This window comes from Salvelinus fontinalis, chromosome 15 (genome assembly GCF_029448725.1).
Source record: "Salvelinus fontinalis isolate EN_2023a chromosome 15, ASM2944872v1, whole genome shotgun sequence".
Classification (NCBI taxonomy): Eukaryota; Metazoa; Chordata; class Actinopteri; order Salmoniformes; family Salmonidae; genus Salvelinus; species Salvelinus fontinalis.
This window is the reverse complement of record NC_074679.1, coordinates 3,080,615-3,106,143: the sequence shown is the minus strand read 5'-3', so window position 1 is coordinate 3,106,143 and position 25,529 is coordinate 3,080,615. Positions and strand designations below refer to the sequence as shown.

Below are 25,529 nucleotides of genomic sequence, written 5' to 3'. Positions count from 1 at the left end.
GACCAGAATATATTATCTGACCAGGCAGTAATATCATAGGGAGACCAGAATATATTAGCTGACCTGGCAGTAGTATCATAGAGACCAGAATATATTAGCTGACCTGGCAGTAATGTCATAGGGAGACCAGAATATATTAGCTGACCCTGCAGTAATATCATAGGGAGACCAGAATATATTAGCTGACCTGGCAGTAGTATCATAGGGAGACCAGAATATATTAGCTGACGTGGCAGTAGTTATTATAGGGAGACGAGAATATATTAGCTGACCTGGCAGTAATATCATAGGGAGACCAGAATATATTAGCTGATGTAGCAGTAGTGTCATAGGGAGACCAGAATATATTAGCTATCATGGCAGTAGTATCATAGGGAGACCAGAATATATTAGCTGACCTGGCAGTGGTATCATAGGGAGACCAGAATATATTAGCTGACCTGGCAGTAGTATCATAGAGACCAGAATATATTAGCTGACCTGGCAGTAGTATCATAGAGACCAGAATATATTAGCTGACCTGGCAGTAATATCATAGAGACGAGAATATATTAGCTGACCTGGCAGTAGTATCATAGGGAGACCAGGATATATTAGCTGACCTGGCAGTAATATCATAGGGAGACCAGAATATATTAGCTGACCTGGCAGTAATATCATAGGGAGACCAGAATATATTAGCTGACCTGGCAGTAATATCATAGGGAGACCAGAATATATTAGCTGACCTGGCAGTAGTATCATAGAGAGACGAGAATATATTAGCTGACCTGGCAGTAGTATCATAGGGAGACCAGAATATATTAGCTGACCTGGCAGTAATATCATAGGGAGACCAGAATATATTTGCTGACCTGGCAGTAGTATCATAGAGACCAGAATATATTAGCTGACCTGGCAGTAGTATCATAGAGACCAAAATATATTAGCCGATCTGACAGTAATATCATAGGGAGACCAGAAAATATTAGCTGACCTGGCAGTAGTATCATAGAGACCAGAATCTATTACCCGATCTGGCAGTAATATCATAGGGAGAGCAGAATATATTTGCTGACCTGGCAGTAGTATCATAGAGACCAGAATATATTAGCTGACCTGGCAGTAGTATCATAGAGACCAGAATATATTAGCCTACCTGGCAGTAGTATCATAGAGAGACCAGAAAAAATTTGCTGACCTGGCAGTAATATCATAGGGAGACCAGAATATATTAGCTGACCTGGCAGTAATATCATAGGGAGACCAGAATATATCAGCTGACCTGGCAGTAGTATCATAGGGAGACCAGAATATATTAGCTGATCTGGCAGTAGTATCATAGGGAGACCAGAATATATTAGCTGACCTGGCAGTAGTATCATAGAGACCAGAATATATTAGCTATCCTGGCAGTAGTATCATAGGGAGACCAGAATATATTAGCTGATCTGGCAGTAGTATCATAGGGAGACCAGAATATATTAGCTGACCTGGCAGTAGTATCATAGAGACCAGAATATATTAGCTGACCTGGCAGTAGTATCATAGGGAGACCAGAATATATTAGCCTACCTGGCAGTAGTATCATAGAGACCAGAATATATTAGCTATCCTGGCAGTAGTATCATAGGGAGACCAGAATATATTAACTGACCTGGCAGTAATATCATAGGGAGACCAGAATATATTAGCTGACCTGGCAGTAGTTTCATAGAGACCAGAATATATTAGCTGACCTGGCAGTAGTATCATAGGGAGACCAGAATATATTAGCTAACCTGGCAATAGTATCATAGGGAGACCAGAATATATTAGCTAACTTGGCAGTAATATCATAGGGAGACCAGCATATATTAGCTGAGCTGTCAGTAGTATCATAGGGAGACCAGAATATATTATCTTACCTGGCAGTAGTATCATAGAGAGACCAGAATATATTAGCTGACCTGGCAGTAATATCATAGGGAGACCAGAATATATTAGCTGACCTGGCAATAGTATCATAGGGAGACCAGAATATATTAGCTGACCTGGCAGTAGTATCATAGGGAGACCAGAATATATTAGCTAACCTGGCAATAGTATCATAGGGAGACCAGAATATATTAGCTAACTTGGCAGTAATATCATAGGGTGACCAGCATATATTAGCTGAGCTGTCAGTAGTATCATAGGGAGACCAGAATATATTATCTTACCTGGCAGTAGTATCATAGAGAGACCAGAATATATTAACTGACCTGGCAGTAATATCATAGGGAGACCAGAATATATTAGCTGACCTGGCAGTAGTTTCATAGAGACCAGAATATATTAGCTGACCTGGCAGTAGTATCATAGGGAGACCAGAATATATTAGCTAACCTGGCAATAGTATCATAGGGAGACCAGAATATATTAGCTAACTTGGCAGTAATATCATAGGGAGACCAGCATATATTAGCTGAGCTGTCAGTAGTATCATAGGGAGACCAGAATATATTATCTTACCTGGCAGTAGTATCATAGAGAGACCAGAATATATTAGCTGACCTGGCAGTAGTATCATAGAGACCAAAATATATTAGCCGATCTGACAGTAATATCATAGGGAGACCAGAAAATATTAGCTGACCTGGCAGTAGTATCATAGAGAGACCAGAATATATTAGCTGACCTGGCAGTAGTATCATAGAGACCAAAATATATTAGCCGATCTGACAGTAATATCATAGGGAGACCAGAAAATATTAGCTGACCTGGCAGTAGTATCATAGAGACCAGAATCTATTACCCGATCTGGCAGTAATATCATAGGGAGAGCAGAATATATTTGCTGACCTGGCAGTAGTATCATAGAGACCAGAATATATTAGCTGACCTGGCAGTAGTATCATAGAGAGACCAGACAAAATTAGCTGACCTGGCAGTAATATCATAGGGAGACCAGAATATATTAGCTGACCTGGCAGTAATATCATAGGGAGACCAGAATATATCAGCTGACCTGGCAGTAGTATCATAGGGAGACCAGAATATATTAGCTGATCTGGCAGTAGTATCATAGGGAGACCAGAATATATTAGCTGACCTGGCAGTAATATCATAGAGACCAGAATATATTAGCTATCCTGGCAGTAGTATCATAGGGAGACCAGAATATATTAGCTGATCTGGCAGTAGTATCATAGGGAGACCAGAATATATTAGCTGACCTGGCAGTAGTATCATAGAGACCAGAATATATTAGCTGACCTGGCAGTAGTATCATAGGGAGACCAGAATATATTAGCCTACCTGGCAGTAGTATCATAGAGACCAGAATATATTAACTGACCTGGCAGTAATATCATAGGGAGACCAGAATATATTAGCTGACCTGGCAGTAGTTTCATAGAGACCAGAATATATTAGCTGACCTGGCAGAAGTATCATAGAGAGACCAGAATATATTGGCTGACCTGGCAATAGTATCATAGAGACGAGAATACATTAGCTGACCTGGCAGTAGTATCATAGAGAGACCAGAATATATTAGCTGACCTGGCAGTAGTATCATACGGAGACCAGAATATATTAGCTAACCTGGCAATAGTATCATAGGGAGACCAAAATATATTAGCTAACTTGGCAGTAATATCATAGGGAGACCAGCATATATTAGCTGAGCTGTCAGTAGTATCATAGGGAGACCAGAATATATTATCTTACCTGGCAGTAGTATCATAGAGAGACCAGAATATATTAGCTAACCTGGCAGTAATATCATAGGAAGACCAGAATATATTAGCTGACCTGGCAGTAGTATCATAGAGACCAGAATATATTATCTGACCAGGCAGTAATATCATAGGGAGACCAGAATATATTAGCTGACCTGGCAGTAGTATCATAGAGACCAGAATATATTAGCTGACCTGGCAGTAATGTCATAGGGAGACCAGAATATATTAGCTGACCCTGCAGTAATATCATAGGGAGACCAGAATATATTAGCTGACCTGGCAGTAGTATCATAGGGAGACCAGAATATATTAGCTGACCTGGCAGTAGTTATTATAGGGAGACGAGAATATATTAGCTGACCTGGCAGTAATATCATAGGGAGACCAGAATATATTAGCTGATGTAGCAGTAGTGTCATAGGGAGACCAGAATATATTAGCTATCATGGCAGTAGTATCATAGGGAGACCAGAATATATTAGCTGACCTGGCAGTGGTATCAAAGGGAGACCAGAATATATTAGCTGACCTGGCAGTAGTTTCATAGAGACCAGAATATATTAGCTGACCTGGCAGTAGTATCATAGAGACCAGAATATATTAGCTGACCTGGCAGTAATATCATAGAGACGAGAATATATTAGCTGACCTGGCAGTAGTATCATAGGGAGACCAGGATATATTAGCTGACCTGGCAGTAATATCATAGGGAGACCAGAATATATTAGCTGACCTGGCAGTAATATCATAGGGAGACCAGAATATATTAGCTGACCTGGCAGTAATATCATAGGGAGACCAGAATATATTAGCTGACCTGGCAGTAGTATCATAGAGACCACAATATATTAGCTGACCTGGCAGCAGTATCATAGAGACCAGAATATATTAGCTGACCTGGCAGTAATATCATAGGGAGACCAGAATATATTACCTGACCTGGCAGTAGTATCATAGAGAGACCAGAATATATTAGCTGACCTGGCAGTAGTATAATAGAGACCAAAATATATTAGCCGATCTGACAGTAATATCATAGGGAGACCAGAAAATATTAGCTGACCTGGCAGTAGTATCATAGAGACCAGAATCTATTACCCGATCTGGCAGTAATATCATAGGGAGAGCAGAATATATTTGCTGACCTGGCAGTAGTATCATAGAGACCAGAATATATTAGCTGACCTGGCAGTAGTATCATAGAGAGACCAGACAAAATTAGCTGACCTGGCAGTAATATCATAGGGAGACCAGAATATATTAGCTGACCTGGCAGTAATATCATAGGGAGACCAGAATATATCAGCTGACCTGTTAGTAGTATCATAGGGAGACCAGAATATATTAGCTGATCTGGCAGTAGTATCATAGGGAGACCAGAATATATTAGCTGACCTGGCAGTAGTATCATAGAGACCAGAATATATTAGCTATCCTGGCAGTAGTATCATAGGGAGACCAGAATATATTAGCTGATCTGGCAGTAGTATCATAGGGAGACCAGAATATATTAGCTGACCTGGCAGTAGTATCATAGAGACCAGAATATATTAGCTGACCTGGCAGTAGTATCATAGGGAGACCAGAATATATTAGCCTACCTGGCAGTAGTATCATAGAGACCAGAATATATTAACTGACCTGGCAGTAATATCATAGGGAGACCAGAATATATTAGCTGACCTGGCAGTAGTTCCATAGAGACCAGAATATATTAGCTGACCTGGCAGAAGTATCATAGAGAGACCAGAATATATTGGCTGACCTGGCAATAGTATCATAGAGACGAGAATACATTAGCTGACCTGGCAGTAGTATCATAGAGAGACCAGAATATATTAGCTGACCTGGCAGTAGTATCATACGGAGACCAGAATATATTAGCTAACCTGGCAATAGTATCATAGGGAGACCAGAATATATTAGCTAACTTGGCAGTAATATCATAGGGAGACCAGCATATATTAGCTGAGCTGTCAGTAGTATCATAGGGAGACCAGAATATATTATCTTACCTGGCAGTAGTATCATAGAGAGACCAGAATATATTAGCTAACCTGGCAGTAATATCATAGGGAGACCAGAATATATTAGCTGACCTGGCAATAGTATCATAGGGAGACCAGAATATATTAGCTGACCTGGCAATAGTATCATAGGGAGACCAGAATATATCAGCTGACCTGGCAGTAGTATCATAGGGAGACCAGAATATATTAGCTGATCTGGCAGTAGTATCATAGGGAGACCAGAATATATTAGCTGACCTGGCAGTAGTATCATAGAGACCAGAATATATTAGCTGACCTGGCAGTAGTATCATAGAGAGACCAGAATATATTAGCTGATCTGGCAGTAGTATCATAGGGAGACCAGAATATATTAGCTGACCTGGCAGTAGTATCATAGAGACCAGAATATATTAGCTGACCTGGCAGTAGTATCATAGGGAGACCAGAATATATTAGCCTACCTGGCAGTAGTATCATAGAGACCAGAATATATTAGCTATCCTGGCAGTAGTATCATAGGGAGACCAGAATATATTAACTGACCTGGCAGTAATATCATAGGGAGACCAGAATATATTAGCTGACCTGGCAGTAGTTTCATAGAGACCAGAATATATTAGCTGACCTGGCAGAAGTATCATAGAGAGACCAGAATATATTGGCTGACCTGGCAATAGTATCATAGAGACGAGAATATATTAGCTGACCTGGCAGTAGTATCATAGAGAGACCAGAATATATTAGCTGACCTGGCAGTAGAATCATAGGGAGACCAGAATATATTAGCTAACCTGGCAATAGTATCATAGGGAGACCAGAATATATTAGCTAACTTGGCAGTAATATCATAGGGAGACCAGCATATATTAGCTGAGCTGTCAGTAGTATCATAGGGAGACCAGAATATATTATCTTACCTGGCAGTAGTATCATAGAGAGACCAGAATATATTAGCTGACCTGGCAGTAATATCATAGGGAGACCAGAATATATTAGCTGACCTGGCAGTAGTATAATAGAGACCAGAATATATTAGCTGACCTGGCAGTAGTATCATAGAGACCAGAATATATTAGCTGACCTGGCAGTAGTATCATAGGGAGACCAGAATATATTAGCTGACCTGGCAGTAGTATCATAGAGACCAGAATATATTAGCTGACCTGGCAATAATATTATAGAGACCATAATATATTAGCTGACCTGGCAGTAGTATCATAGAGACCAGAATATATTAGCTGACCTGGCAGCAATATCATAGGAAGACCAGAAAATATTAGCTGACCTGGCAGTAGTGTCATAGGGAGACCAGAATATATTAGCTGACCTGGCAGTAATATCATAGGGATACCAGAATATATTAGCCGACCTGGCAGTAATATCATAGGGAGACCAGAATATATTAGCTGACCTGGCAGTAATATCATAGGGAGACCAGAATATATTAGCTGACCTGGCAGTAGTATCATAGAGACCAGAATATATTAGCTGACCTGGCAGTAGTATCATAGAGAGACCAGAATATATTAGCTGACCTGGCAGTAGTATCATAGAGACCAGAATATATTAGCTGACCTGGCAATAGTATTATAGAGACCATAATATATTAGCTGACCTGGCAGTAGTATCATAGAGACCAGAATATATTAGCTGACCTGGCAGTAGTATCATAGAGACCAGAATATATTAGCTGACCTGGCAATAGTATCATAGAGACCAAAATATATTAGCTGACCTGGCAGTAGTATCATAGAGACCAGAATATATTAGCTGTCCTGGCAATAGTATCATAGGGAGACCAGAATACATTAGCTGACCTGGCAGTAGTATCATAGAGACCAGAATATATTAGCTGACCTGGCAGTAGTATCATAGGGAGACCAGAATATATTAGCTAACCTGGCAATAGTATCATAGGGAGACCAGAATATATTAGCTAACTTGGCAGTAATATCATAGGGAGACCAGAATATATTAGCTGAGCTGTCAGTAGTATCATAGGGAGACCAGAATATATTATCTTACCTGGCAGTAGTATCATAGAGAGACCAGAATATATTAGCTGACCTGGCAGTAATATCATAGGGAGACCAGAATATATTAGCTGACCTGGCAATAGTATCATAGGGAGACCAGAATATATTAGCTGACCTGGCAGTAATATCATAGGGAGACCAGAATATAATAGCTGATGTAGCAGTAGTGTCACATGGAGACCAGAATACATTAGCTGACCTGGCAGTAGTATCAAAGGGAGACCAGAATGAATTAGCTGCCAGTCTCACACTTAAATCAGCAAGAGTAAAATAAACCCAAATCAAATATCTTAATCATTTTAGAATTTAAAGGTGCAATCTGCGATTCAAACAAGGAGAAAGGGGTTTTCCCAAAACTCTTTTGTGGGGTAAAAAGCAGAGGGATAGAGCTGGAGAAATGTAACCACTCTAAAATCAATCCCAGATTGGCCCTTGAATTAAGCCAGTATTCAGCAGTGAGAGTTTGATGGGAAAGTTAACCATAATAGATTGAACATTGTAGACAGCTCTCACCTGGTCTCCTGGTGCTGGAACTGTTCTGTTTGCTCTCCTTATAAACCAGCTGTTTGATCCACAAGGTCGGAGCCGTAATCTCTGCAACGAGACAGGTCGAGAACAGCGGCGCATTTAGCAGGATAGAATGTGTTTGGAACGTTCAGAAATACGCTGTGTAGAACAAACACGCCTCTCTGACATGTAGTATAAGGAGTCACGTCGGCTCACATTCACAACGTTGTAGTAATCACAGGTTCAGCTACTGAACATCGACTTAGTAACCTACTGGGGCATACATCGACTTAGTAACCTACCGGGTCATACATCGACTTAGTAACCTACCGGGTCATACATCGACTTAGTAACCTACTGGGTCATACATCGACTTAGTAACCTACCGGGTCATACATCGACTTAGTAACCTACTGGGTCATACATCGACTTAGTAACCTACTGGGTCATACATCGACTTAGTAACCTACCGGGTTATACATCGACGTAGTAACCTACCGGGTCATACATCGACTTAGTAACCTACCGGGTCATACATCGACTTAGTAACCTACTGGGTCATACATTGACTTAGTAACCTACCGGGTCATACATCGACTTAGTAACCTACTGGGTCATACATCGACTTAGTAACCTACCGGGTCATACATCGACTTAGTAACCTACCGGGTCATACATCGACTTAGTAACCTACCGGGTCATACATCGACTTAGTAACCTACTGGGTCATAAATCGACTTAGTAACCTACTGGGACATACATCGACTTAGTAACCTACCGGGTCATACATCGACTTAGTAACCTACTGGGTCATAAATCGACTTAGTAACCTACTGGGTCATACATCGACTTAGTAACCTACTGGGTCATACATCGACTTAGTAACCTACCGGGTCATTTATCGATTTAGGATGATGAGGAGGACAATGATGAAGATGAGGAGAAACGATGAAGAACCTACCATCCCCATCTGGCAGTGCGTGGGTCTCCATGGTGGGCGTGGGCTTGGAGCCATCATCTGGGTTGAGAGTGAGAAAGAAACGGAAAGAGACTACCATTATTGAGGTTAATACAATCTACTCTCCAGAACTGTTGAATGGTTGGGATTTGCACATGGCCCGGCCAAGAGCTCAGAAAAGAAAGGATAGAGAGAGAGAGAGAGAGAGAGAGAGAGAGAGAGAGAGAGAGAGAGAGAGAGAGAGAGAGAGAGAGAGAGAGAGAGAGAGAGAGAGAGAGAGAGAGAGAGAGAGAGAGAGAGAGAGAGAGAGAGAGAGAGAGAGAGAGAGAGAGAGAGAGAGAGAGAGAGAAAGAGAAAGAGAGAGGAAGAGAAAGAGAGAGACAGACAGAGTGAGAGTGAGACAGAGAGACAGACAGAGTGAGAGAGAGACAGAGAGACAGACAGAGTGAGAGAGAGACAGAGAGAGAGAGAGACAGAGAGAGAGAGACAGAGAGGATAGTAGGAAGGAGGGTCTCCCACATCTCTCACTTTCGTACACAAACAGACCACACATTAACTCTCACAAACTCTTTCTCACACTCACACACACACACACACACACACACACACACACACACACACACACACACACACACACACACACACACACACACACACACGCACGTACGGAAAACCTCTATAACCCACCCCCTCCCACCCGTACACTGTTCGACCCGCATCAGAATCAGAGAGAGCAGGTTAAGACTACCCTTTCCAAAACCTTTAACCTGTTCTCACAGCTCTCTGTTCTGTGATGGTATCATCGTTAAGGAAAGCCCAGAGAACCCTGCACTGGAACAAGAGCACCTGGTGATGGTGGCTATAGAGTATGCCGTAGAAGAGAAACCTGTAGCATGTCCTCTTTCTTGGTTGGAGGACCTAAACCTATGTAAATGTCCTCTTTCTTGGTTGGAGGACCTAAACCTATGTAAATGTCCCCTTTCTTGGTTAGAGGACCTAGACCTATGTAAATGTCCCCTTTCTTGGTTAGAGGACCTAAACCTAAGTAAATGTCCTCTTTCTTGTTTGGAGGACCTAAACCTATGTAAATGTCCTCTTTCTTGGTTAGAGGACCTAGACCTATGTAAATGTCCCCTTTCTTGGTTGGAGGACCTAAACCTATGTAAATGTCCTCTTTCTTGGTTGGAGGACCTAAACCTATGTAAATGTCCCCTTTCTTGGTTGGAGGACCTAGACCTATGTAAATGTCCCCTTTCTTGGTTGGAGGACCTAAACCTATGTAAATGTCCCCTTTCTTGGTTAGAGGACCAAAACCTATGTAAATGTCCCCTTTCTTGATTAGAGGACCTTAACCTATGTAAATGTCCCATTTCTTGGTTAGAGGACCTAAACCTATGTCAATGTCCCCTTTCTTTCTTAGAGGAGCTAATTTAGTTGACTTGAAGACTTCTAGAGGACATTAGTGTACTGTATCAGCCAGCCTACCATATACTCTGGATAGTGTACTGTATCAGCCAGCCTACCATATACTCTGGATAGAGTACTGTATCAGCCAGCCTACCATATACTCTGGATAGTGTACTGTATAAGCCAGCCTACCATATACTCTGGATAGTGTACTGTATCAGCCAGCCTACCATATACTCTGGATAGTGTACTGTATCAGCCAGCCTACCATATACTCTGGATAGTGTACTGTATCAGCCAGCCTACCATATACTCTGGATAGTGTACTGTATCAGCCAGCCTACCATATACTTACCTAGACGTTGGGTAGACATACCACTGTCTCCTGTTTTGGGTCCGTCAAGCAAACCACAGAGGACCCTGGTCACTTACTATACCAGTCAGGCAGTCAGGTGGCGGAGGTAGCAAATCAAGCGGATTCAAAGGTAACATGTGACCCTCTGAAGATTCTAACATGCTGCTGTCAGCTGTTGCTATGGGATGTGGAACCTTTTCTGACCTGGCAACGGCTAAAGGCAAAGTCCTGCTGTGTAACTGTAGGGCCTCCACAATGTGTGTCACAGTGACACTTAAATGTGTTGATATAACCCAGGAGCTGTCCTGCTCTGTTGTAATGTGTTGCTCTAACCCAGGAGCTGTCCTGCTCTGTTGTAATGTGTTGCTCTAACCCAGGAGCTGTCCTGCTCTGTTGTAATGTGTTGATAAAACCCAGGAGCTGTCCTGCTCTGTTGTAATGTGTTGATAAAACCCAGGAGCTGTCCTGCTCTGTTGTAATGTGTTGATATAACCCAGGAGCTGTCCTGCTCTGTTGTAATGTATTGCTTTAACCCAGGAGCTGTCCTGCTCTGTTGTAATGTGTTGATAAAACCCAGGAGCTGTCCTGCTCTGTTGTAATGTGTTGCTCTAACCCAGGAGCTGTCCTGCTCTGTTGTAATGTGTTGCTCTAACCCAGGAGCTGTCCTGCTCTGTTGTAATGTGTTGCTATAACCCAGGAGCTGTCCTGCTCTGTTGTAATCTGTTGATAAAACCCAGGAGCTGTCCTGCTCTGTTGTAATGTGTTGATAAAACCCAGGAGCTGTCCTGCTCTGTTGTAATGTGTTGCTCTAACCCAGGAGCTGTCCTGCTCTGTTGTAATGTGTTGATAAAACCCAGGAGCTGTCCTGCTCTGTTGTAATGTATTGATAAAACCCAGGAGCTGTCCTGCTCTGTTGTAATGTGTTGCTCTAACCCAGGAGCTGTCCTGCTCTGTTGTAATGTGTTGATAAAACCCAGGAGCTGTCCTGCTCTGTTGTAATGTGTTGCTCTAACCCAGGAGCTGTCCTGCTCTGTTGTAATGTGTTGCTCTAACCCAGGAGCTGTCCTGCTCTGTTGTAATGTGTTGCTCTAACCCAGGAGCTGTCCTGCTCTGTTGTAATGTGTTGATAAAACCCAGGAGCTGTCCTGCTCTGTTGTAATGTGTTGATAAAACCCAGGAGCTGTCCTGCTCTGTTGTAATGTGTTGCTCTAACCCAGGAGCTGTCCTGCTCTGTTGTAATGTGTTGATAAAACCCAGGAGCTGTCCTGCTCTGTTGTAATGTGTTGCTCTAACCCAGGAGCTGTCCTGCTCTGTTGTAATGTGTTGATAAAACCCAGGAGCTGTCCTGCTCTGTTGTAGTGTGTTGCTCTAACCCAGGAGCTGTCCTGCTCTGTTGTAATGTGTTGCTCTAACCCAGGAGCTGTCCTGCTCTGTTGTAATGTATTGATAAAACCCAGGAGCTGTCCTGCTCTGTTGTAATGTGTTGCTCTAACCCAGGAGCTGTCCTGCTCTGTTGTAATGTATTGATAAAACCCAGGAGCTGTCCTGCTCTGTTGTAATGTGCTGCTATAACCCAGGAGCTGTCCTGCTCTGTTGTAATGTGTTGCTCTAACCCAGGAGCTGTCCTGCTCTGTTGTAATGTGTTGCTCTAACCCAGGAGCTGTCCTGCTCTGTTGTAATGTGTTGATAAAACCCAGGAGCTGTCCTGCTCTGTTGTAATGTGTTGCTCTAACCCAGGAGCTGTCCTGCTCTGTTGTAATGTGTTGATAAAACCCAGGAGCTGTCCTGCTCTGTTGTAATGTGCTGCTATAACCCAGGAGCTGTCCTGCTCTGTTGTAATGTGTTGCTCTAACCCAGGAGCTGTCCTGCTCTGTTGTTCCCTGAGGGACTGGAGTGCATCTCATGCAAACTGTGTAACATGATCTCCTACATGTGAGGAAGACCGGCTTCATCATGCAGGTACCCCCCCCCCCCCCCCCCCCACCCCACCCCCCCACCTCCCACCCCCTACCGATCCCCGCTTGTTCTCCCTCCCATTCCTGCAGTAGGCTATACACCACTCCTGGGGCTTGCAAATGACAACAGTCAGACACGGCTGTAGTGAATGTATATATTTCAGGGCTGATATTCCACAGAGGAATGGGGCCCGGGGGCAGGGCCTGGGGCTGGGGGCAGGGCCTGGGGGCAGGGCCTGGGGCTGGGAGCAGGGCCTAGGGGCAGGGCCTGGGGGCAGGGCCTGGGAGCAGGGCCTGGGGCTGGGGGCAGGGCCTGGGGCTGGGGGCAGGGCCTGGGGGCAGGGGCTGGGGCTGGGAGCAGGGGCTGGGGCTGGGGGCAGGGCCTGGGGCTGGGGGCAGGGCCTGGGGCTGGGGGCAGGGCCTGGGGCGGGGGGCAGGGGCTGGGGGCAGGGCCTGGGGGCAGGGCCTGGGGCTGGGGGCAGGGCCTGGGGGCAGTGCCTGAGGACAGGGCCTGGGGCTGGGGGCAGGGCCTGGGGGCAGGGCCTGGGGGCAGGGCCTGGGGCTGGGGGCAGGGCCTGGGGGCAGGGCCTGGGGCTGGGGGCAGGGCCTGGGGCTGGGGGCAGGGCCTGGGGGCAGGGCCTGGGGCTGGGGGCAGGGCCTGGGGCTGGGGGCAGGGCCTGGGGCTGGGGGCCTGGGGCTGGGGGCAGGGCCTGGGGGCAGGGCCTGGGGGCAGGGCCTGGGGGCAGTGCCTGGGGGGTCAGCAGCATGGTTCTAGGGGTTAGCCTTTGGTGTGAGATCAGGCATCTTTTACTTTTCAATGCATATGCTGGAGAAGCCTGGAAGGTTAATAATTGTTAACACTTAAAAAATTTAAAAGCAGCAACTGAAAATACCTTTACCACTTCAATTGGGTAATTCATATATTTATCAGAATGGCAAATATATGCCTTGATGGAACTAAGAATCGATGCGGTAATTAATATATTTATCAGAATGGCAAATATGTGCCTTGATGAAACTAAGAATCGATGCGGTGATTAATATATTTATCAGAATGTCAAATAAGAATCGATGCGGTGAGAGGGGGAGATGTTTGAGTGCAGTGCATTTCATCTGTACACAAATACAAAGAAACGAACACAGAGAAACGAATTACCCAAACAAACACTATGAGAATGGTGCTGGAGGGAGCAGCAGCTATTTTACAGCTCCTGACCAATGCAATTTTGTACATAATGTTTCCCACCATCGTTTTCCTACGACCGTGAAGAGCTTCTGGACATCAGAACAGCGATCAATAACCTCGATTTGGACGACGACTTCTACGTCAGTGAGTCGGAGGTGAAGGGACATACTGGTCATCCCGGCCCAGGCCCAAAATCACAGACGCTCGAAAATGGAACGTCTGCTTCTCTCACGAACCAAACACAGCTGTTCCAGACGACTGCGTGATCACGCTTTCCGTGGCCGATCTAAAACCTTTAAACAGGTTAACATTCACAAGGCCGCAGGGCCAGACGGATTACCAGGACACGTACTCAAGAGCATGCACTGACCAGCTGTCGAGTGACTTCATTGACATTTTTCAACTTCTTCCTGACTCAGTTTGTAATACCTACATGTTTCAAGAGAGACCACTGTAGTCCCTGCGCCTAAGAATGCCAAGGTAACCTGTCTTAATGACTATTGCCCTATAGCACTCACGTCTGTAGCCATGAAATGCTTTGAAAGACTGGTCATGGCACACACCATCATCCCAGACACCTTGGACCCACTCCAATCGCCAACAGATCCACAGATGATGTAATCTCTATTGCACTCCACACTGTCCTTTCCCACCTGGACAAAACAAACACCTGTGTGAAAATGCTGTTAATTGACTACAGCTCAGCGTTCAACAACATAGTGCTCTCAAAGCTCATCACTAAGCTAAGGACCCTGGGACTGAACACCTCCCTCTGCAACTGGATCCTGGACTTTCCTGACGGGCCGACTCCAGGTGGTGAGGGTAAGCAACAATACGTCTGCCACGCTGATCCTCAACACGGGGGTCCCTCAGGGGTGAATGCTTAGTCCCCTCCTGTACTCCATTGTTCACCCACGAATCCAACACCATCATTAAAGGAAAGGTTCACCCATTTTGAATGTTATTTATTGTTTTTGTGCATCTCTGAGTGATGTTGTATCGATTCCCTGGGTCATTTCATGTTTTCATGTGTATCTGAGCTATTGGCGTTCAAGCAGGCAGAAAACCAGTGGCACGTTTACAATTTTTCTTGCTTTTTAACTCTGCATTATTGGTTAAGGGGCATTTAACGGTAAAGTCTACACCTGTTGTATTCAGCATTTAACGGTAAAGTCTACACCTGTTGTATTCAGCATTTAACGGTAAAGTCTACACCTGTTGTATTCAGCATTTAACGGTAAAGTCTACACCTGTTGTATTCAGCATTTAACGGTAAAGTCTACACCTGTTGTATTCAGCATTTAACGGTAAAGTCTACACCTGTTGTATTCGGTGCATGTGACAAATAATATTTGATTTTGATTTGAAAACACATATATACACACACACACACACACACACCACAGCTGGCGGATCTCTGCTCACCTTTTCTCCCGGAACTAGGAGGTCCAGATGGTTTATCAGTTACTGACCCTTTAAAGAGAAAGCACAACTTTATACAACATCTCTTCTACAGGACAGAACAGGACAGTACACACACACTAAACACACACACACACACACACACACACACACTAAACACACACACACACACACACACACACTAAACACACACACACACACACACACACACACACACACACACACACACACACACACACACACACACTAAACACACACACACACACACACACGCACACACTAAACACACACACTAAACACACACACACACACACACGCACACACTAAACACACACACTAAACACACACACACTAAACACACACTAAACACGCACTAAACACACACACTAAACACACACACACTAAACACACACACACACACACGCACACACTAAACACACACACTAAACACACACACACACACACACGCACACACTAAACACACACACTAAACACACACACTAAACACACACACACTAAACACGCACTAAACACGCACTAAACACACACACACACACACACACACACACACACACACTAAACACACACTAAACACACACTAAACACACACACACACACACACACTAAACACACACACTAAACACACACTAAACACACACACACACGCACACACACACACACACACACACACACTAAACACACACACACACTAAACACACACACACACACACACTAAACACACACACACACTAAACACACACACACTAAACACACACACACACACACTAAACACACACACACACTAAACACACACACACACACACTAAACACACACACACACACACTAAACACACACACACAGACACACACACACTAAACACACACACACACACACTAAACACACACACACACACTAAACACACACACACACACTAAACACACACACACACACACACACACACACACACACTAAACACACACACACTAAACACACACACACACACACACTCTATTCTATTCTACAGGACAGACAGACAGTAGAGAAGTCTCCTGTAGACCTTCAGTATAGGATAGAGACCAAGGTTAGACAGTCCTCACCTCACTAAAAACCTTCTGACTGACAAGAGGATATTAGTTTGGCTACACCTTCTATAATAGTAGCAATCATAACCAAACAATGTGGTCCACTGCCCCAGACCCCCCTGGTAGGCTACAGTCAGACATGGAATAGGCATGTAACAGTGAATAGCATTCCTCTTTTTCTGAGCATGCAGATAGTCAAGCTAGGTTGGCATGCACGGGTTCAGAGGGCATTGACAGAATTCAGAATTCAATAGACAATCCGACCAAATTAGAATTAATATAAGAGGGAAAGAGTTGAAATTGAATTAATTAATTAATGGGAGGCGATTGGAAGTAGTTACTACCTGACAACTTGTCACTTGTCCCAGCATGAGTTCCCATAAATTCACGGAAGTTTCCTGCAAACGTATGATGACGTAAGATGGTTGACAGGCGATAGAGAATGAACAGGGGCAGTTGATAATGTGGTAGAAGGCGCTGGAGACGGCTGAGTTGGGTGGACGAGTTGTTTCAGCACACACTTAGAAAAAAGGTGGCATCTAGAACCTAAAAAGGGTTCTTCGGCTGCCCCCATAGGATACCATTTTTGGTTCCAGGTAGAACCTATTTGGGTTCTATGCAGAACCCTTTCCACCAAGGTTTCTACCTGGAACCCAAAAGGGTTCTACCTGGAATCCAAAAGGGTTCTACCTGGAATCCAAAAGGGTTCTACCTGGAATCCAAAAGGGTTCTACCTGGAACCCAAAAGGGTTCTACCTGGAAGCCAAAAGGGTTCTACCTGGAATCCAAAAGGGTTCTACCTGGAATCCAAAAGGGTTCTACCTGGAATCCAAAAGGGTTCTACCTGGAAGCCAAAAGGGTTCTACCTGGAATCCAAAAGGGTTCTACCTGGAATCCAAAAGGGTTCTACCTGGAATCCAAAAGGGTTCTACCTGGAATCCAAAAGGGTTCTACCTGGAACCCAAAAGGGTTCTACCTGGAATCCAAAAGGGTTCTACCTGGAAGCCAAAAGGGTTCTACCTGGAATCCAAAAGGGTTCTACCTGGAATCCAAAAGGGTTCTACCTGGAATCCAAAAGGGTTCTACCTGGAATCCAAAAGGGTTCTACCTGGAATCCAAAAGGGTTCTACCTGGAACCCAAAAGGGTTCTACCTGGAATCCAAAAGGGTTCTACCTGGAACCCAAAAGGGTTCTACCTGGAATCCAAAAGGGTTCTACCTGGAATCCAAAAGGGTTCTACCTGGAACCCAAAAGGGGTCTACCTGGAACCCAAAAGGGTTCTACCTGGAATCCAAAAGGGTTCTACCTGGAACCCAAAAGGGTTCTCCTATAGGGCCAGCTGAAGATCCTTTTGGAACCGTTTTTTCTAAGAGTGTACTGCATTTCAAGTTTGGTATTCCTGAGGTTACAGTTCTCAGGAAGTATTCTCACCCCTGGACTTTTTCCACATTTAGTTGTGTTACAGCCTGAACTAAAATATATATATTTTTGTCACCTAAACACAATACCACATGATGTCAAAGTGGAATGATGTTTCATTTTTTTTTTTTTTTTTTTTTTTTTTTACAAATTAATTACAAATTAAAAGCTGAAATGTCTTGAGTCAGTAAGTATTCAACACCTTTTGTTATGGTAAGCCTAAATAAGTTCAGGAGTAAACATTTGCTTAACAAGTCAAATAATAAGTCCCATGGACTCACTCTGTGTGCAATAATAGTGTTTTAACATGATTTTTGAATGACTACCTCATCTCTGTACCCAACACATACAATTAACTGTATGGTCCCTCAGTCGAGCAGTGAATTTCAAACACAGATTCAACCACAAAGACCAGGGAGGTTTTTTCAATGCCTCGCAAAGAAGGGAACATATTGGTAGATGGGTAACAAAAAAAGGGTAAAAAAAGAAGAAGCTGACATTGAATATCCCTTTGAGCATGGTGAAGTTATTAATTACACTGTTGATGATGTATCAATACACCCAGTCACTACAAAGATACAGGCGTCCTTCCTAAATCAGTTCTCAGTTGCAGGAGAGGAAGGAAACTGCTCAGGGATTTCACCATGAGGAAAATGGTGACTTAAAACAGTTACAGAGTTTAATGGATGTGATAAAAGAAAACTGAGGATGGATAAACAATATTGTAGTTACTCCAGAGGGGGGGGGGGGGGGCAAGTCACTATTATTCGAGCCACAAGCAAGTCTCAAGTCACAAGGTCCGAGTCTCAAGTCGAGTCCCAAGTAGGATGGGTCGAGACTCTAGTCAAGTCCAAGTCGTGCATTCTAAAACAGGTCATGTCAGGTCTCAAGTCAAGTAAAAGAATAGTATATCCATGCAACGACTTCTTATTTATTGACAAATCGTATTTATTGAGGCTAGCAGACAGCCCTTTTCATTATTTTGATGATATAATTGTAAAATAGGGCCCTTGCTGTCCTAAGGGCATGACATCAGCAGAGGCAGGTTGATGTGCTCAGAGTATAATTTTTTTTACAAGTCTTGGGCATCCAACGGTGAAAGAGCCTTATCATACAAAATATACAAGTAGATTTTCCAAATACACATGGGCAATATCCCCAAAATAAATAGCCTCTGTATCAGGCTTAACCTGTCCTATCTGAACGGACACAGGTAGAGGGCCAGACTGGACAGCCTCCCCTTGAGAAATCAAATGAAATCTATCTCTCAGGAGCTCAGACAGGTAGGCATAATACAACCACCTGGTCCCCAGGACCATACAATTACCCAAATGCCAATTACAAACCAATAAACGGGTTCTACAACGTGAAATAGACAATATCCACATCCCATTGTTACATTGATATATTCGTATTAAATCAGACTTAATGATTATGAATGAAATTATTAATGATATTTCAACACAGTTGCGATCCGTCATTCAGGACCTGTTTTGAGCCCCACCTGTTATTTTGTTATTAATACGTGTCACATATCCGTTTTTCAAACAACAAAAATCAATGAGTTACTAAAGCCGCATACAAACATGGTCTCATTTTTTACTTTCTTGAGCAGCTCCAAAATGTAGCAGTGTTCTGTCACTCATGGGGACAATATGTAGCGTAGGGGTTGGTAATGTTCTCTAGTTGCGCCGTGATTGGCTCAGTGTTCTGTCACTCATGGGGACAATATGTAGCGTAGGGTTGGTAATGTTCTCTAGTTGCGCCGTGATTGGCTCAGTGTTCTGTCACTCATGGGGACAATATGTAGCGTAGGGTTGGTAATGTTCTCTAGTTGCGCCGTGATTGGCTCAGTGTTCTGTCACTCGTGGAGACACTACGTCACCGCAAAATCTACGGGCAGAGCTCGAAAATTCAAGCACCTTTGGGTGCTGCCATAGATTTACATAAAAAATGCCCATCCAAGAAGGCTCAATGTCAATGGCCGGAAATCAAATGACGTCAAATCACGTTATATCTACCTGAGCTTTGATTGGACTGATCATGTCAACATCATACTTTCAAAATGTGAGCTAACAGTCATCATCATGAATCAAGTCGACAATCTACTGGCAAATCCTTTATAATCCTTGTCATACGAAGAGAAATAATGAAGAGAAATTATAGATAAAACGTATTTGTGCTCATTGGACATAAACATGACACAACAATTGGAAATCGCAATTTCAACAATGAGTGGTTTGGAAGGAATCAGTGGCTAACTGCACGCCTTGCAAAGCAATCACTAGCCTGCTATTCAGTGGAGAGGGTCCGTGGTCCAAGTCTGGGTTTAAGGGTTTCTTTTCCAAGCTTAAATAGATAAACATTCAACACCATGGGCCACAAAAGGTTGAATACATTGGCCATACTGTCAATCCAGCATGACTTCTGCCGCCTTCAAGACAACTGGGAACTCGGAACTGGGAAATCTCAGAGTTCAGTGAGTTCAAGACAACTGGGAACGTGGAACAAAACGAGCTCCGCCTGGGAAAATACGTGTTGAACAGTCATCCAACTCGGAATTGCAAGTTGGGCACTCGGGCCTCTTTCTAGAGCTCTGACTTAAAGATCACTGACGTCATGATTCGACCTTGTTTTTTTTCCAGAGTTCCCAGTTGTCTTGAAAGCACCATAAATCCAGAGAATGCCAGACCTCGATGACATAGTTTGATGACAAATTTTGCCCAGAAGAAGGACTGCTGCACCACCTTCCTGTTCAAGTGAGCACAGCACAACAAGATGAGTCCAAAAATGTATTGTATGCTGCTGCATAAATGATGTAATATGCCAGGGAGATATGTATACTGTAGCTAGGAAAGTAATACTAAGTGTATGTTGTGTAGTAAGATGTTAGTTGCCCATGTGCCTCACCCTAATAATTTGGTCCTACTGTTCTGACTTGTAAGAGCTTTCATTGTCTGCTTATATGGCCTGTATATTTACCCCACAGTTCTGACTTGGTGTACAAGGAGAATACTGTAGGGACGGATAAGAACGGCCCATGTTCTGAATTCTGTCGCTGTACATTTCAAAAGTGCTGAACAAATAGTTATATTGACTACATCCGTCTCAGCTCGCTCATTAATACCTTAATCCAAATTACGGATTGTCTCTTATCCGCTTATCGTTCCCTTATGCCATAGTTTTTCAGTAGAAATGTTTTTACATTTGTTTAAGCAAGTCAGCTATATCAGCTAGTAGTGGCTTTGCTGACATGCATAAAAAAACTGTACATCTTGGTGGGGCAAACAATTTTCTCTTATTCAATCATCATCAAGCCTTATTGAACGTTCTGACTCCAAAGCGTGGAGCGACGTAGCCTATTTCTATATGCACTGAACCCTGGGAAATAGACAGGAAACACAACCAGAATGACAGAGACACACTGAACCCTGGGAAACAGACAGGAAGTACAACCAGAATGACAGAGACACACTGAACCCTGGGAAACAGACAGGAAACACAACCAGAATGACAGAGACACACTGAGGCCCTGGGAAACAGACAGGAAGTACAACCAGAATGACAGAGACACACTGAACCCTGGGAAACAGACAGGAAGCACAACCAGAATGACAGAGACACACTGAACCCTGGGAAACAGACAGGAAGTACAACCAGAATGACAGAGACACACTGAACCCTGGGAAACAGACAGGAAGTACAACCAGAATGACAGAGACACACTGAACCCTGGGAAACAGACAGGAAGTACAACCAGAATGACAGAGACACACTGAACCCTGGGAAACAGACAGGAAACCCAACCAGAATGACAGAGACACACTGAACCCTGTGAAACAGACAGGGAGTACAACCAGAATGACAGAGACACACTGAACCCTGGGAAACAGACAGGAAGCACAACCAGAATGACAGAGACACACTGAGGCCCTGGAAAACATAAATGGAATTAAATAAACATAACTTCTACTTCATGAATCTTACGAATATTCATCTGCACTATAAACTCCGAGCAGGCCATTAAATGATTGGCAAAATGAAAATGTACCATAGGCCTATCAAAAACATGAACTAACAAACTAACCCTAACCCCTAACCCTAACCCCTAACCCCTAACCCTAACCCCTAACCCTAACCCCTAACCCCAACCCTAACCCTAACCCCTAACCCTAACCCTAACCCTAACCCCTAACCCTAACCCTAACCCTAACCCTAACCCCTAACCCTAACCCCTAACCCTAACCCCTAACCCTAACCCCTAACATGAAACACTGTCATGTTGCAATAAACTGTACAGGGATGTAACGATGACACGCTAGCAATTATTGTAGTAATTATGAATTATTATGTAATATAGATTTACCACATGCATTTGTAACAGTATAACTTTAAACCGTCCCCTCGCCCCGACACGGGCGCGAACCAGGGACCCTCTGCACACATCAACGACGGTCGCCCACGAAGCATCGTTACCCATCGCTCCACAAAGGCCACGGCCCTTGCAAAGCAAGGGGCAACACTACTTAAGTCTCAGAGCAAGTGACGTAACTGATTGAAATGCTACTAGCGTGTACCCGCTAACTAGCTAGCCATTTCACATCCGTTACACATTTAAACGTGTGAAAGCAACATTTCAACAAGAGAACAAAGCGCTCTCCATTGGCGGGATTGGAGAGACGTGCGTCTTCCCCACAGTAATAATGAATTCCTATATTTTGACGTTTGTCCTGTACCCGATCCTATATCGATCTATAGCTGTACAGCAAATCCGCAATCTGTTCGCTAGCTCACCCAACCTGTGTTGATTGACAGTTTGCTGGTCCAATCAGAACGCTGAGTGTGCATTTCACTAGCCAATCTGTTGAAAACTTGGATGGGTTTTTTTTCGCCACAAGGGTGATGCTGCGGCTACTGTCTATGGCTGCGTGTAGAGTAATCCACGTAGACACTGTGCCACAAAATGAGTGACAAAACATTTGTGAGTCCAAGTCATGTGAATATATTCCAAATCCTGTTTAACCACAAATTACTAAAGTAATACTGCAAAAAAAAACAAGGCAAAGAATTTTGACTTTTTTGCCCTGTTTGTGGCAAATCCAATACAACACATTACTGAGTACCACTCTCCATATTTTCAAGCGAAGTGGTGGCTGCATCATGTTATGGGTATCCTTGGAACTATTAAGGACTTGGGAGTTTTTCAGGATAAAAAAGAAACGGAATGGAGCTAAGCACAGGCAAAATCCTAGAGGAAAACCGGGTTACTTCTGCTTTCCACCAGACACTGGGAGATTAATTCACCTTTCAGCAGGATAAAAACCTAAAACACAAAGCCAAATCTACACTGGAGTTGGTTACCAGGAAGACAGTGAATGTTCCTGAGCAGTCGAGTTACAGTTTTGACTTAAATCTAGTTGAAAATCTACGGCAAGATCTGAAAATGGTTGTCTAGCAATGACCAACAACCAACTTGACACAGCTTGAAGAATGTTTTAAAGAATAATTGGCAAATGTTTCACAATCCAGTTGTGGAAAGATCTTACGAGACTTACCCAGAAAGACTCACTGCTATAATCGCTACCAAAGGTGATTTTACAAAGTATTGACTCAGGGGACTGAAAACTTACAGTACCAGTCAAAAGTTTTGGACACACCTACTCATTCAAGGGATTTTCTTTATTTTCACCATCTTCTACATTGTAGAATAATAGTGAAGATATCAAAACTTGAATAAACTTTCAAAGTTCTTGACATTTTCCAGATTGACTGACCTTCATGTCTTAAAGTAATGATGAACTGTCGTTTCTCTTTGCTTATTTTACATTTACATTTACATTTAAGTCATTTAGCAGACGCTCTTATCCAGAGCGACTTACAAATTGGGTTAGCTGTTCTTGTTATAATACGGACTTGGTCTTTTACCAATTAGGGCTATCTTTTGTATACCACCCCTACCTTGTCATAACACAACTGATTGGCTCAAATGAACTTTTAACAAGGCACACCTGTTAATTTAAATGCATTCCAGGTGACTACCTCATGAAGCTAGTTGAGAGAATGCCAAGAGTGTGCAAAGCTGTCATCAAGGCAAACAGTGGCTACTTTGAATAATCTAAAATCAAATATATATATTTTGATTTGTTTAACACTTTTTTGGTTACTACATGATTCCAGCAATGGCGGTTCTAGACCACTTCAACTGGGGGGGGGCAAGCTGGGGCCAATTACATTAATAACGGATGTAAAAAAAAAAAGAACGATAGCAAAAAATTGTTATGTAAAAATTATTTCATACTCCACAAGGGGGTCCATAATTGTTGTCACAGGGGCACTGCCCCCCCCCCCCCCCCCCCCCCCCCCCCAGAACTGCTAGTGGATTCCATATGTGTTATTTCAGAGTTCTGATGTCTTCACTATTATTCTACAATGTAGAAAATAGTAAAAAATTAAGAAAAATCCTGGAATGAGTAGGTGTGTCCAAACTTTTGACTGTTACTGTATGTAAATTAGATATTTCTGTATTTCATTTTCAACACATCTGCAAAAATGTATAAAAACATGTTTTCACTTTATCATTATGAGGTATTGTGTGTAGATGGGTGAGGAAATTCAGTTGAATTTGAAATATAATTTCTAACTGAAATGGAAGCAGGGGGACGTTTATTGCCATGAATCTTGCCAAAACGGTTAAGGTTTAAAATCAGATTTCGTAACTTTGTGGCAGTGCCAGCTAATGACCAGTGCAGAACTGCCTACAGGGCAAGATTCATGACAATAAATGCCAACTTGCGAAATGGAATTGATCCCAACTGTGACCAGCTTTAGTGTTACTGGGATTGTAGAGTTGTAGAGTTGACACACACATTCCACATTATTTCATTATTCCAAAAAATATTATGTATTTTTTTTCAGATATCCGGATAGTTTAAATTCTAATTTATTTGATTGATTGATTGATTGATTGACCACTCAAGTAATCGAATACTAACGTTCGTTCGGATATCCGGATAGCCGTGCTCATTCCTAACACACAGAGTGAAATAAATAAATTTACAAGAAACAATAATGAAGATATTGGATCTTATGCAGGACAAAAGAGTGTAAGATCTTTGTGGTTTTATCATATCGTACATTGCAGTAATTCCCAAAATACCAAATGATTTGTTCTTGGCCATGACTGGACATGTTTCCGTGCTGGATTGCAATTGTTGTTGATTGCTGATTGGAAGAATGGGAGAGGAGGATGCTGATTGGAGGAATGGGCAGGAAGAGGGCGTGGTGTAGAATGTGGACCAGGTGAATCAAAGAGAATAGAGACAGCGGGTGCTGGTTCTTGTCTCAGTAGCCAGAGGTGTGATCCCTTTCTGCTCCTAAATGTAGACCACCTGTGTTAGCAGCTCATATCTGGCACTAGCCATACTAAGCTCAGAGAATGACCTCTTTCTCTCAGTGGGAAAATAACAGTCAGAAAGTGTTCCCATCCAATTTCAGCATTGCTGT

At 43.2% G+C, this 25,529-nt stretch overlaps 1 protein-coding gene across 5 annotated transcripts in view; it reads right to left on the bottom strand.

Moving 5' to 3' along the window:
• smoc1 (SPARC related modular calcium binding 1) overlaps positions 1-25,529 on the bottom strand; it is a 272,407-nt gene that overhangs the window by 185,455 nt on the left and 61,423 nt on the right. For 2 of the 5 annotated variants that reach the window (XM_055862443.1, XM_055862442.1), the window contains exons 6-9: positions 16,952-17,005; positions 15,528-15,575; positions 9,203-9,292; positions 8,248-8,328 (exon numbers count right to left, since the gene is read on the bottom strand). In XM_055862443.1, coding sequence (XP_055718418.1) covers positions 8,248-8,328; positions 9,203-9,292; positions 15,528-15,575; positions 16,952-17,005 — 273 coding nt within the window. The remainder of the gene's footprint in view (positions 1-8,247; positions 8,329-9,202; positions 9,293-15,527; positions 15,576-16,951; positions 17,006-25,529) is intronic. The other 3 variants (XM_055862444.1, XM_055862445.1, XM_055862446.1) reach the window with 3 other exon arrangements.